General features: G+C 47.7%; 1 protein-coding gene across 2 annotated transcripts in view; it reads right to left on the reverse strand.

Moving 5' to 3' along the window:
* The window catches only part of MAP2K5 (mitogen-activated protein kinase kinase 5), a 270,085-nt gene that overhangs the window by 78,826 nt on the left and 178,057 nt on the right, over positions 1 to 13,202 (reverse strand). For both annotated transcript variants that reach the window (XM_063925546.1, XM_063925547.1), the window contains exons 12-13: positions 1,611 to 1,672; positions 54 to 102 (exon numbers count right to left, since the gene is read on the reverse strand). In XM_063925546.1, the coding sequence (XP_063781616.1) occupies positions 54 to 102; positions 1,611 to 1,672 (111 nt within the window). The remainder of the gene's footprint in view (positions 1 to 53; positions 103 to 1,610; positions 1,673 to 13,202) is intronic.

Here is a 13,202-nt window from a genome sequence, read left to right on the forward strand (position 1 = left end):
AATAAATATATATAAAATATCCAGAAATAACAGTAAAATCAGAGACTACTCACCTCTGTGTAAGATCTTTAAACTCCAGAGGTATGTGAGGCCTTTCAACACCTGTTAAGACACATCATTAAGCAATAACGTTATGAGGACAAAGCTCTTTGGATATATAAGACTTTTCTAATTACAGATCCAAAACACTATGGTATATAGAGCAGAAATCGCATCCAATGGCAACAGCTCAGAGTTGCGAGACAATTGCAAAACAATTACGCCTGGATGTTAATTGCAGAATTACTTGGTCCTACTTACAGACTTCACATGAACCATGTTTCCACAGCTTAGTGTTTCTTTGGATTTGTTTAGAATTGTTTGCACATTTCTAAATCAGCTGCACATACACTAAAAGCTCTCTGTAACACTAGCTGACACTTAATGAGAGTTGCATTGTATATTTATTGGAAATTATGATTTTAATGTGACATTTCATTACATAAGAGAAAATAGTTTGTAAAAGCAACCGCTGGAACTGCAGACATTTATTCCACAATTTTCTTGAAATTTAGCATTTTAACAGATCCAACTATTGTTAGCAAATATGGAGGATTAGGCAACTCCCAGATCTACACAGAAAAACAGAGATATTCCAATAATCGGATTGCCCACTAATGATTTAGTTGTTGGATTAATAGAGTTTTCCTAAACCCCTCAGGATGAATATTCCTTACACCGGAGAGAGCCACTAGCTACCACCATCGTACCACTCTACTAATCTTTATCTTTGAATGTAAATTCTTCTCTCTGGGGAGTGTGAGTGGGAAAATATGTAGTCTAGGGAATACGTCTCACTTGTCTCCTGAGGTGGAAAGTTACCGATAGGAGTAGATTTCTTTTCTCCTTTTAGCTTCCATGCACACTTATGTGCAAAAACTACTGTATAGAGATATCACTTACTACAAAAAACTGAAAGAAGAGAATCACCAGATATATTCAGCTCTAAGCGACTGCACACAGGTAGGGGTCTAATGTGGCCCTCTCTACTCAGATCTCTTTCCTTAAATCATCCTATAACTGAAGCAGCCACCACTGAAGCAGCCACCTGACTAGAACGTCATAGCACCACAGAGTCAAGGGCTGCCTTCAGCAGTGACCACCTCTCCAGCTCCTGTGGAGTTCAGAAGATGATATACACTGTCTTCCATTCAAGTTACAAATGTACGTTCAGTCAAGGGTAGGAACCACAATGAGTATTATGCTAGCCTAGACCAGAAACTTTTGAGTGTTATATCAGTTTTGCGAGCGCCACAAGCCCCTTGCGGGCTCGGAGTGCGCTCGCCACAGGTTCTATTCCCACTCTATGGGTGTCGTGGACACCCACGAGAGGGAATAGTCCCTGATAGTTGGCATGCCGACTGTTGGGATTTAGAGGGGGCGGGATGTAGCCGTCGGTTCTGTGACCGGCGGTCTCCAGACCGTCGGTCACATAACTACATCCCATTTGGATGGTACTGAAGTGTGATTCCAGCAGAATTCAGGTTAATGAAACAATTTACCAGTAAACCTCCATTCTCTCAACAAACAGAACTGGCATAACACATGGACATAAAAGAACAGTAACTTACTGCAACTGAAATCCTGCCCAGGACCTGCTCCGGAACCTTCCTGTAAACATCAAGTGATCCTCCTGACAAGAGTAAACCCATCTATGTAATACACATAATAATATCACAAGACAACTTTGTAATGGTATGTACTAAATTATAACACTGTCCCAAACCAGTTAAGAGGAGAAGGTGCCACTTTGCTCTTTTACCACAGGAAGAAAAAATAAGATTTTACTCACCGTTAAATCTATTTCTCGTAGTCCGTAGTGGATGCTGGGGACTCCGTAAGGACCATGGGGAATAGCGGCTCCGCAGGAGACTGGGCACAGCTAAGAAAGATTTAGGACTACCTGGTGTGCACTGGCTCCTCCCACTATGACCCTCCTCCAGACTTCAGTAAGGATACTGTGCCCGGAAGAGCTGACACAATAAGGAAGGATTTTGAATCCCGGGTAAGACTCATACCAGCCACACCAATCACACCGTATAACTCGTGATAATATACCCAGTTAACAGTATGAACACAACAGAGCCTCTCAAAAGATGGCTCAACAATAACCCTTGTAGTTAACAATAACTATATACAAGTATTGCAGACAGTCCGTACTTGGGACGGGCGCCCAGCATCCACTACGGACTACGAGAAATAGATTTACCGGTGAGTAAAATCTTATTTTCTCTGACGTCCTAGTGGATGCTGGAGACTCCGTAAGGACCATGGGGATTATACCAAAGCTCCCAAACGGGCGGGAGAGTGCGGATGACTCTGCAGCACCGAATGAGAGAACTCAAGGTCATCCTCAGCCAGGGTATCAAATTTGTAGAATTTTGCAAACGTGTTTGCCCCTGACCAAGTAGCAGCTCGGCAAAGTTGTAAAGCCGAGACCCCTCGGGCAACCGCCCAAGAAGAGCCCACTTTCCTCGTGGAATGGGCTTTTACAGATTTAGGCTGCGGCAGGCCAGCCACAGAATACGCAAGCTGAATTGTGCTACAAATCCAGCGAGCAATAGTCTGCTTTGAAGCAGGAGCACCCATCTTGTTTGGTGCATACAGGATAAATAGTGAGTCAGTCTTCCTGACTCCAGCCGTCCTGGAAACATACATTTTCAAGGCCCTGACTACGTCCAGTAACTTGGAGTCCTCCAAGTCCCTAGTAGCCGCAGGCACCACGATAGGTTGGTTCAAGTGAAAAGCTGATACCACCTTAGGAAGAAACTGGGGACGAGTCCTCAATTCTGCCCTATCCATATGGAAAATCAAATAGGGGCTTTTACATGACAAAACCGCCAATTCTGACACACGCCTTGCCGAAGCCAAGGCCAAAAGCATGACCATTTTCCACGTGAGATATTTTAAATCCACGGTTTTGAGTGGCTCAAACCAATGTGACTTTAGGAAACCCAACACCACGTTGAGGTCCCACGGTGCCACTGGAGGCACAAAAGGAGGCTGAATATGCAGCACTCCCTTGACAAATGTCTGAACTTCAGGCAGTGAAGCCAGTTCTTTTTGGAAGAAAATCGACAGAGCCGAAATCTGGACCTTAATGGAACCCAGTTTTAGGCCCATAGTCACCCCTGACTGTAGGAAGTGCAGAAATCGACCTAGCTGGAATTCCTCCGTTGGGGCCTTCCTGGCCTCACACCACGCAACATATTTTCGCCATATGCGGTGATAATGTTGTACGGTTACATCTTTTCTAGCTTTAATAAGCGTAGGAATGACTTCCTCCGGAATACCCTTTTCTTTTAGGATCCGGTGTTCAACCGCCATGCCGTTAAACGCAGCCGCGGTAAGTCTTGGAACAGACAGGGCCCCTGCAGCAACAGGTCCTGTCTGAGCGGCAGAGGCCATGGGTCCTCTGAGATTAATTCTTGAAGTTCCGGGTACCAAGACCTTCTTGGCCAATCTGGAACAATGAGAATAGTTCTTACTCCTCTTTTCTTTATTATCCTCAGTACCTTGGGTATGAGAGGAAGAGGAGGGAACACATAAACCGACCGGTACACCCACGGTGTCACTAGAGCGTCCACAGCTATCGCCTGAGGGTCTCTTGACCTGGCGCAATATTTTTCTAGCTTTTTGTTTAAGCGGGACGCCATCATGTCCACCTGTGGCTTTTCCCAACGGTTTACAATCAGTTGGAAGACTTCTGGATGAAGTCCCCACTCTCCCGGGTGGAGGTCGTGCCTGCTGAGGAAGTCTGCTTCCCAGTTGTCCACTCCCGGAATGAACACTGCTGACAGTGCTAACACGTGATTTTCCGCCCATCGGAGAATCCTTGTGGCTTCTGACATCGCCGTCCTGCTTCTTGTGCCGCCCTGTCGATTTACATGGGCGACTGCCGTGATGTTGTCTGACTGGATCAGAACCGGCTTGTTTTGAAGCAGGGGCTTTTCTTGACTTAGGGCATTGTAAATGGCCCTCAGTTCCAGAACATTTATGTGTAGGGAAGTCTCCTGACTTGACCAAAGTCCTTGGAAGTTTCTTCCCCGTGTGACTGCACCCCAGCCCCGAAGGCTGGCATCCGTGGTCACCAGGACCCAGTCCTGTATGCTGAATCTGCGGCCCTCTCTGAGATGAGCACTCTGCAGCCACCACAGCAGAGACACCCTGGTCCTTGGAGACAGGGTTATCAACCGATGCATTTGATCATTTCGGCCATTACCTTGGTAAATACCCTCGGTGCCGTGGACAGGCCGAACGGCAACGTCTGGAATTGGTAATGACAATCCTGTACCACAAATCTGAGGTACTCCTGGTGAGGATGGTAAATGGGGACATGCAGGTAAGCATCCTTGATGTCCAGAGATACCATGTAATCTCCCTCTTCCAGGCTTGCAATAACTGCCCTGAGCGATTCCATCTTGAACTTGAATTTTCTTAAATATGTGTTCAAGGATTTTAAATTTAAAATGGGTCTCTCCGAACCGTCCGGTTTCGGTACCACAAACATTGTGGAATAGTAACCCTGTCCTTGTTGAAGTAGGGGCACCTTGACTATCACCTGCTGGGAATACAGCTTGTGAATTGCCTCTAACACAGCCTCCCTTTCTGAAGGAGTCGTTGGTAAGGCAGATTTGAGGAAACGGCGGGGGGGGGGGGGGGGGGGGGAAAGTCTCGAATTCCAGCCTGTACCCCTGAGATACCACTTGAAGGATCCAGGGATCTACCTGTGAGCGAGCCCACTGATTGCTGAAGTTTTTGAGACGGCCCCCCACCGTACCTGGCTCCGCCTGCTGAGCCCCAGCGTCATGCGGCGGACTTAGCAGAAGACGCGGGGGAGGACTTTTGTTCCTGGGAAGTGGCTGTATGCTGCAGCTTTTTCCCCCTACCTCTGCCTCTGGGCAGAAAGGACGCGCCTCTACCCCGTCTGCTCTTTTGGGGGCGAAAGGACTGCACCTGATAATACGGTGCTCTCTTTGGTTGTGAGGGGACATGTGGCAAAAATGCTGACTTCCCAGCTGTTGCTGTGGACACTAAGTCTGAAAGACCATCCCCGAACAACTCCTCACCCTTATAAGGCAAAACTTCCATGTGCCTTTTAGAATCTGCATCACCTGTCCACTGCCGGGTCCATAACCCTCTCCTGGCACAAATGGACAGTGCACTTATTTTTGATGCCAGCCGGCAAATATCTCTCTGTGCATCTCTTATGTAAAAGACAGCGTCTTTAATATGCTCTACGTTTAGCAATATAGTGTCCCTGTCTAGGGTGTCAATGTTTTCTGACAGGGAGTCTGACCATGCAGCTGCAGCACTGCACATCCATGCTGAGGCAATAGCTGGTCTCAGTATAATACCAGTGTGTGTATATATAGCTTTCTGGAGAGCCTCCTGCTTTCTGTGAGCAGGTTCCTTTAGGGCGGCCGTATCCTGGGACGGCAGTGCCACCTTTTTTGATAAGCGCGTAAGTGCTTTATCCACCCTAGGGGGTGTTTCCCAACGTGACCTATCCTCTGGCGGGAAAGGGTACGCCATTAGTAATTTTTTTGAAATTACCAATTTTTTATCGGGGGAAGCCCACGCTAGTTCACACACTTCATGCAATTCTTCAGAAGGGGGAAAAACTACTGGTAGTTTTTTCTCCCCAAACATAATACCCTTTTTTGTGGTACCTGGGGTCACCTCAGAAATGTGTAAAACATTTTTCATTGCCTCAATCATATAACGAGTGGCCCTATTGGACATTACATTAGTCTCTTCGTCGTCGACACTGGTATCAGTATCCGTGTCGACATCTGTGTCTGCCATCTGAGGTAGCGGGCGTTTTAGAGCCCCTGATGACTTTTGAGACGTCTGGGCAGGCACGGGCTGAGAAGCCGGCTGCCCCGCATTTGGCATGTCGTCAAATTTTTTATGTAAGGAGTCGACACTTTCGCGTAATTCCTTCCACAAGTCCATCCACTCCGGTGTCTGCCCCGCAGGGGGTGACAACACATTTATAGGCATCTGCTCCTCCTCCACATAAGTCTCCTCATCAAACATGTCGACACAGCCGTACCGACACACCGCACACACACACAGGCAATGCTCCGACAGAAGACAGGACCCCACAAAGCCCTTTGGGGAGACAGAGAGAGAGTATGCCAGCACACACCAGAGCGCCATATAAATCAGGGATTAACTAAATTATATCCCCTTATAGCTGCTATATGTATATTGCGCCTAAATTTAGTGCCCCCCCTCTCTTTTTTACCCTTTTCTGTAGTGTAGACTGCAGGGGAGAGCCAGGGAGCTTCCTTCCAGCGGAGCTGTGAGGGAGAAATGGCGCCAGTGTGCTGAGGGAGATAGCCCCGCCCCTTTTTTGGCTGACTTTTCTCCCGCTTTTTTATGGATTCTGGCAGGGGTATTTATCACATATATAGCCTCTGGGGCTATATATTGTGATATATTTGCCAGCCAAGGTGTATTTATTGCTTCTCAGGGCGCCCCCCCCTCAGCGCCCTGCACCCTCAGTGACCGGAGTGTGAAGTGTGTATGAGGAGCAATGGCGCACAGCTGCAGTGCTGTGCGCTACCTTGGTGAAGACTGATGTCTTCTGCCGCCGATTTTCCGGATTCTTCTTGCTTCTGGCTCTGTAAGGGGGCCGGTGGCGCGGCTCCGGGACCGAACACCAATGGCCGGTTCCATGCGGTCAATCCCTCTGGAGCTAATGGTGTCCAGTAGCCTAAGAAGCCCACGCTACCACCAGTTAGGTAGGTTCGCTTCTTCTCCCCTTAGTCCCTCGCTGCAGTGAGTCTGTTGCCAGCAGATCTCACTGTAAAATAAAAAACCTAAAATATACTTTCTCTCTAGGAGCTCAGGAGAGCCCCTAGTGTGCATCCAGCTCAGCCGGGCACAGGATTCTAACTGAAGTCTGGAGGAGGGTCATAGTGGGAGGAGCCAGTGCACACCAGGTAGTCCTAAATCTTTCTTAGCTGTGCCCAGTCTCCTGCGGAGCCGCTATTCCCCATGGTCCTTACGGAGTCCCCAGCATCCACTAGGACGTCAGAGAAATATGTAACTATTATTAATAATTAGGGACAAATTTATGACAGCAAAATTAAACCAAAAGCTCTGGTAATCTCACTTCCCTTGAATCATACTGCCTTTGTAGGTCATCTTCCAGGGGTCTCATTTTTAACCTATACTCCTTATTTCCAGCAACCATTAAAACTCTTCCCAGGGTTCGTTGGGAGGAAGACATGTGGAAACTCTGAAAGAGGAGCTATGGGTATGTATTTGACGAGATGACGCACTTCAATTTGCATGTGTACTAATTAAAACTTGTATAAATTGTTATTTTATTTATATATGGTATCCACAAGATTACATGCTATTTTTCCTTCCATATCAAATCTCTGTTAGCAAAATGTTGGTACTCCCAGCACTCTGTACTACATTTGGTGGTGCTACCCCAAGATATAAATTTTTTGGGGATGAATTTCAAAGTCTCATATTCTCTATCACACAGGTATCACTCCCGTCCAATCTTTCCTCTCACTTCCCCATCATGGCCTATTCCTGACACACCGAAAGGACTTCGGAAACATATCAACCATCTTCTCACTGCTACACAAAGTTTGATAGTCCCTGATTGAAAAAATCCTGACCCACCGGAGCTCTTGGCACTTTTAAAGAATGTATGGATGGTATACAAGCTGGAACATATCACCTGCATACTTCATAATTCTCATCTCCTTTGCCATAGTGTTTGGGATCCATGGGTTGCCCTTCTTGAGACATGACGCTACCTTTATTTTTCTTGTACACTATCTTATAAGGTTATGCAGTTCCTCTATATTGTTCTGACCACTAGCCTATTAGGTTCAGCAGTTTCTCTATATCATTCTGACAACTAGCCTATAAGGTTCTGCAGTTCCTTTATACAGTATAATTTTGACAACTAGTCTATAAGGTTCTGCAGTTCCTCTATATTGTTCTGACCACTAGCCTATAAGGTTCTGCAGTTCCTCTATATCATTCTGACCACTAACCTACAAGGTTCTGCAGTTCTTCTATATCGTTCTGGCCACTAACCTACAAGGTTCTGCAATTCCTCTATATCGTTCTGACCACTAGTCTATAAGGTTCTGCAATTCCTCTATATAGTTCCCTTCTCTTTCTGTTTTCCTTCTCCCATTCATTATATACTAACCTCCACCAAGAGAAGTCAGGCGGCCAAAACAAAAACACATAAGTAGACCCTACTACCTAGGGAGAGCCAGCACCATGCACTAATGCTATTTCACTCAATCATGATGCACTGGGTGCGGGATTAATACATATTGTATGAATATATAATTAATAATGTTCTTCACTGCATACTAAGAGTTCCCAGCTAGCCCTGTTATGCCCAATTTAAATGGCTGCCAGGGCATGCTGGCACTTGAAAAACCATGATAAAACCCTGAACTAAATTAACACTCACCCACATACCCTTGTTCACTACTTTATTACTCATCCAGATCCATATGTACAGGGTCATCTTCATTCCATGTAGGTATCTTGGCAAAAAAATAAAGGATACAGGTGGCGTACTACCTCTAACGAGGTCTTGTGACTTCTGACAGTTCACCGACAGTCACTGCCATAGGAAAGCATTACAAAACTCTGATTGGTCAGAGCACGGCTGTTACCTGCATAAAGGTTACGTCAGGCAGGGCCGGTTCTAGACCTTGTGGCGCCCAGGGCGAAAATTTCCATTCTCGCCCTCGCCCCCCCCCCCCCCCCCCCCCCATCCACAATAGACAAAACAGGGGTAGTGCGCGTCAAAAAATAGGTTGTGGCTTCATAGGTCAAAGTGAAGGGGTGTGGCAACAGTTGTGCCCCCTGTAGTTTTGCCCCCTGTAGCTGTGCCCCCAGTAGATTTGCTCCTGTAGCTGTGACCTCAGTAGTTGTGCCCTCAGTAGCTGTGCCCCCTGTAGTTTTGCTCCCTGTAGCTGTGCTACCTGTAGTTTTGCCCCCAGTAGCTGTGCCCTCAGTAGTTGTACCCCCAGTAGATGTGCCCCCCTGTAGATGTGCCCCTAGTGGAGGCGCTTACAAAAATAAGATTTTAAACCTACCGGTAAATCTTTTTCTCCTAGTCCGTAGAGGATGCTGGGGACTCCGTAAGGACCATGGGGTAGAGACGGGCTCCGCAGGAGATATGGGCACTCTAAAGAACTTTTAGTATGGGTGTACACTGGCTCCTCCCTCTATGCCCCTCCTACAGACCTCAGTTAGAGAAACTGTGCCCAGAGAAGATGGACAATACGAGGAAAGGATTTTGTAAATCTAAGGGCAAGATTCATACCAGCCCACACCAAACACACCGTATAACCTGGAATATACGCAACCAGTTAACAATATGAACAAAAAACAGTATCAGTCAAAGACCGATCTTAACTGTAACATAACCCTTATGTAAGCAACAACTATATACAAGTCTTGCAGATTTAGTCCGCACTGGGACGGGCGCCCAGCATCCTCTACGGAGTAGGAGAAAAAGATTTACCGGTAGGTTTAAAATCTTATTTTCTCTTACGTCCTAGAGGATGCTGGGGACTCCGTAAGGACCATGGGGTTTATACCAAAGCTCCAAACCGGGCGGGAGAGTGCGGATGACTCTGCAGCACCGATTGAGCAAACGCGAGGTCCTCATCAGCCAGGGTATCAAACTTGTAGAATTTTGCAAAAGTGTTTGAACCCGACCAAGTAGCTGCTCGGCACAACTGTAATGCCGAGACGCCTCGGGCAGCCGCCCAAGAAGAGCCCACCTTCCTAGTGGAATGGGCCTTTACCGAATTTGGTACCGGCAAACAGTAGAATGAACCTGCTGAATCGTGTTACAGATCCAGCGAGCAATAGTCTACTTAGAAGCAGGCGCGCCAACCTTGTTGGCCGCATATAGGACAAACAGAGTCTCTGTTTTCCTAACCCTAGCTGTTCTGGCTACGTAAATTTTCAAGGCCCTGACCACATCCAGGGACTTGGAGTCCTCCAAGTCACCCGTATCCACAGGCACCACAATAGGTTGGTTCAAATGAAAAGAAGAGACCACCTTAGGCAGAAATTGAGGACGAGTCCTCAACTCTGCTCTATCCACATGAAAAATCAAGTATGGGCTCTTGTGAGACAAGGCCGCCAACTCCGACACCCACCTTGCAGATGCCAAGGCTAATAACATAACCACCTTCCATGTGACAAAATTTTAATTCCACCGTTTGAAGAGGTTCAAACCAGTGTGACTTAAGGAACTGTAACACCACGTTAAGGTCCCATGGCGCCACTGGTGGCACAAAAGGAGGCTGGATGTGCAGCACTCCCTTCACGAAAGTTTGGACTTCTGGGAGAGAAGCCAATTCTTTTTGAAAAAATATAGATAGGGCCGAAATCTGTACCTTAATTGAGCCTAATTTTAGGCCCATATCCACTCCCGTCTGTAGGAAGTGGAGAAAACGGCCCAGATGGAAATCTTCCGTAGGAGCATTCTTGGTTTCACACCAAGATACATATTTCCTCCAGATACGGTGATAATGCTTCGCTGTTACCTCCTGCCTAGCCTTTATCAGAGTAGGGATAACTTCCTCTGGAATACCTCTCTCTGCTAGGATCCGGCGTTCAACCGCCATGCCATCAAACGCAACCGCGGTAAGTCTTGGAACATGCAAGGCCCCTGCTGTAACAGGTCTTCCCTGAGAGGAAGAGGCCACGGATCTTCCGTGAGCATTTCCTGAAGATCCGAATACCAGGCCCTTCGAGGCCAATCTGGAACCACGAGTACTGCTTGTACTCTGTTTCGTCTTATGATTCTCAACACTTTTGAGATGAGAGGAAGAGGAGGGAACACATAGACCGACTGAAAAACCCATGGTGTCACTAGGGCGTCTACCGCTACTGCCTGAGGGTCCCTTGACCTGGCACAATACCTCCGAAGCTTTTTGTTGAGGCGTGACGCCATCATGTCTATTTGAGGAAGTCCCCAAAGACTTGCTATCTTTGCAAAGACCTCTTGATGAAGTCCCCACTCTCCTGGATGGAGATCGTGTCTGCTGAGGAAGTCTGCTTCCCAGTTGTCCACTCCCGGTATGGAGACTGCTGACAGAACACTTACGTGATTTTCTGCCCAGCGCAGAATTCTTGTGGCTTCCGCCATAGCCACTCTGCTCCTTGTCCCGCCTTGGCGGTTTACATGAGCCATTGCTGTGATGTTGTCTGACTGAATCAGAACCGGTAGGTCGCGAAGAAGATACTCCGCAAGTCGAAGGCCGTTGTATATGGCCCTCAATTCCAGTACGTTGATGTGTAGACAAGCATCCTGGCTTGACCATATCCCCTGAAAATTTCTTCCTTTTGTGACTGCTCCCCATCCACGGAGGCTCGCGTCCGTGGTCACAAGAACCCAGTCCTGAACGCCGAACCTGCGACCCTCTAAAAGGTAAGCACTCTGCAGCCACCACAGGAGAGACACCCTGGCCCTGGGGGACAGGCTTATCTTTTGATGAAGGTGTAGATGGGACCCCGACCATTTGTCGAGAAGGTCCCACTGAAACGTCCTCGCATGGAACCTGCCGAAGGGAATGGCCTCGTAGGCTGCCACCATTTTTCCCAGAACATGACTGCATTGATGCACCGATACTCTTTTTGGTTTTAGCAGGTCCCTGACCATGTTCTGGATGTCTTGGGCTTTTTCTATTGGTAGAAAAACCCTCTTCTGTTCCGTGTCCAGAATTATGCCTAGGAAAGATAGTCGAGTCGTTGGAAGCAACTGTGACTTTGGCAGATTGAGAATCCAACCGTGTTGATGTAACACTCTCAGGAAGAGTGACACGCCTTTCAGCAATTGATCCCTTGATCTCGCCTTTATCAGGAGATCGTCCAAGTATGGGATAATTGTGACACCCTGCTTGCGCAGGAGCACCATCATTTCTGCCATTACCTTGGTGAAAATCCTCGGGGCCGTGGAAAGCCCAAACGGCAACGTCTGAAACTGGTAATGACAGTCCTGTACCACGAATCGTAGGTATTTTTGATGAAGAGGAAATATGGGGACATGAAGGTAGGCATCCTTCACGTCCAGTGACACCATAAAATCCCCTGCTTCCAGACTGGATATCAAAGTCCGGAGTGATTCCATCTTGAATTTGAACTTTTTCAAGTAAAGGTTTAGTGATTTTAGATTCAAAATTGGTCTGACCGAACCATCCGGCTTCGGGACCACAAACATTGTTGAATAGTACCCCTTTCCCTGTTGGCCCAGGGGAACCTTGACAATCACTTGCTGTTAACACAGCTTTTGAATTGCATCTAATACCACTCCCCTCTCCGGGGAAGAAGTTGGCAAAGCCGACTTGAGAAATCGGCGAGGGGGCACCTCTTCGAACTCCAGTTTGTAACCTTGGGACACAATTTCCAATGCCCAAGGATCCACGCCCGATAGGACCCAGACCTGGCTGAAGATTCGAAGACGTGCCCCCACCGGTGCGGACTCCCTCCGTGGAGCCCCAGCGTCATGCGGTGGATTTAGCAGAAACCGGGGAGGACTTCTGCTCCTGGGAACTAGCCGAAGCAGGTGTTCTCTTACCTCTACCCTTACCTCTGGCAAGGAAAGAGGAGCCCCGACCTCTTCTGGACTTATGCGACGAAAGGACTGCATCTAATATTGTGGGGTTTTCTTTTGCTGTGGGGGAACAAAAGGCAAAAATGTAGATTTACCCGCGGTAGCTGTGGAAACCAGGTCCGCGAGACCATCCCCAAATAAAACTTCCCCCTTGTAAGGTAAAACCTCCCTATGCTTTTTTGAGTCAGCATCACCCGACCATTGGTGGGTCCACAGAGCTCGCCTTGCCGAAACCGCCATGGCGTTGGCTCTGGAACCAAGCAGCCCCACGTCTCTTTGAGCGTCTCTCATATACAAGACTGCATCCTTAATGTGGCCTAAAGTCAGGACAACGGTATCCTTGTCCAGGGTATCCATGTCAGCCAACAAGATATCTGTCCATGCCGCAACAGCGCTACAGACCCATGCCGATGCTATTGCCGGCCTGAGTAAAGCCCCTGTATGTGCATAAATAGACTTTAAGGTAGTCTCCTGTCTATGATCCGCAGGATCCTTAAGGGCCGCGGTGTCTGGAGACGGTAGCGCC

Source organism: Pseudophryne corroboree, chromosome 6, assembly GCF_028390025.1.
Source record: "Pseudophryne corroboree isolate aPseCor3 chromosome 6, aPseCor3.hap2, whole genome shotgun sequence".
NCBI lineage: Eukaryota > Metazoa > Chordata > Amphibia > Anura > Myobatrachidae > Pseudophryne > Pseudophryne corroboree.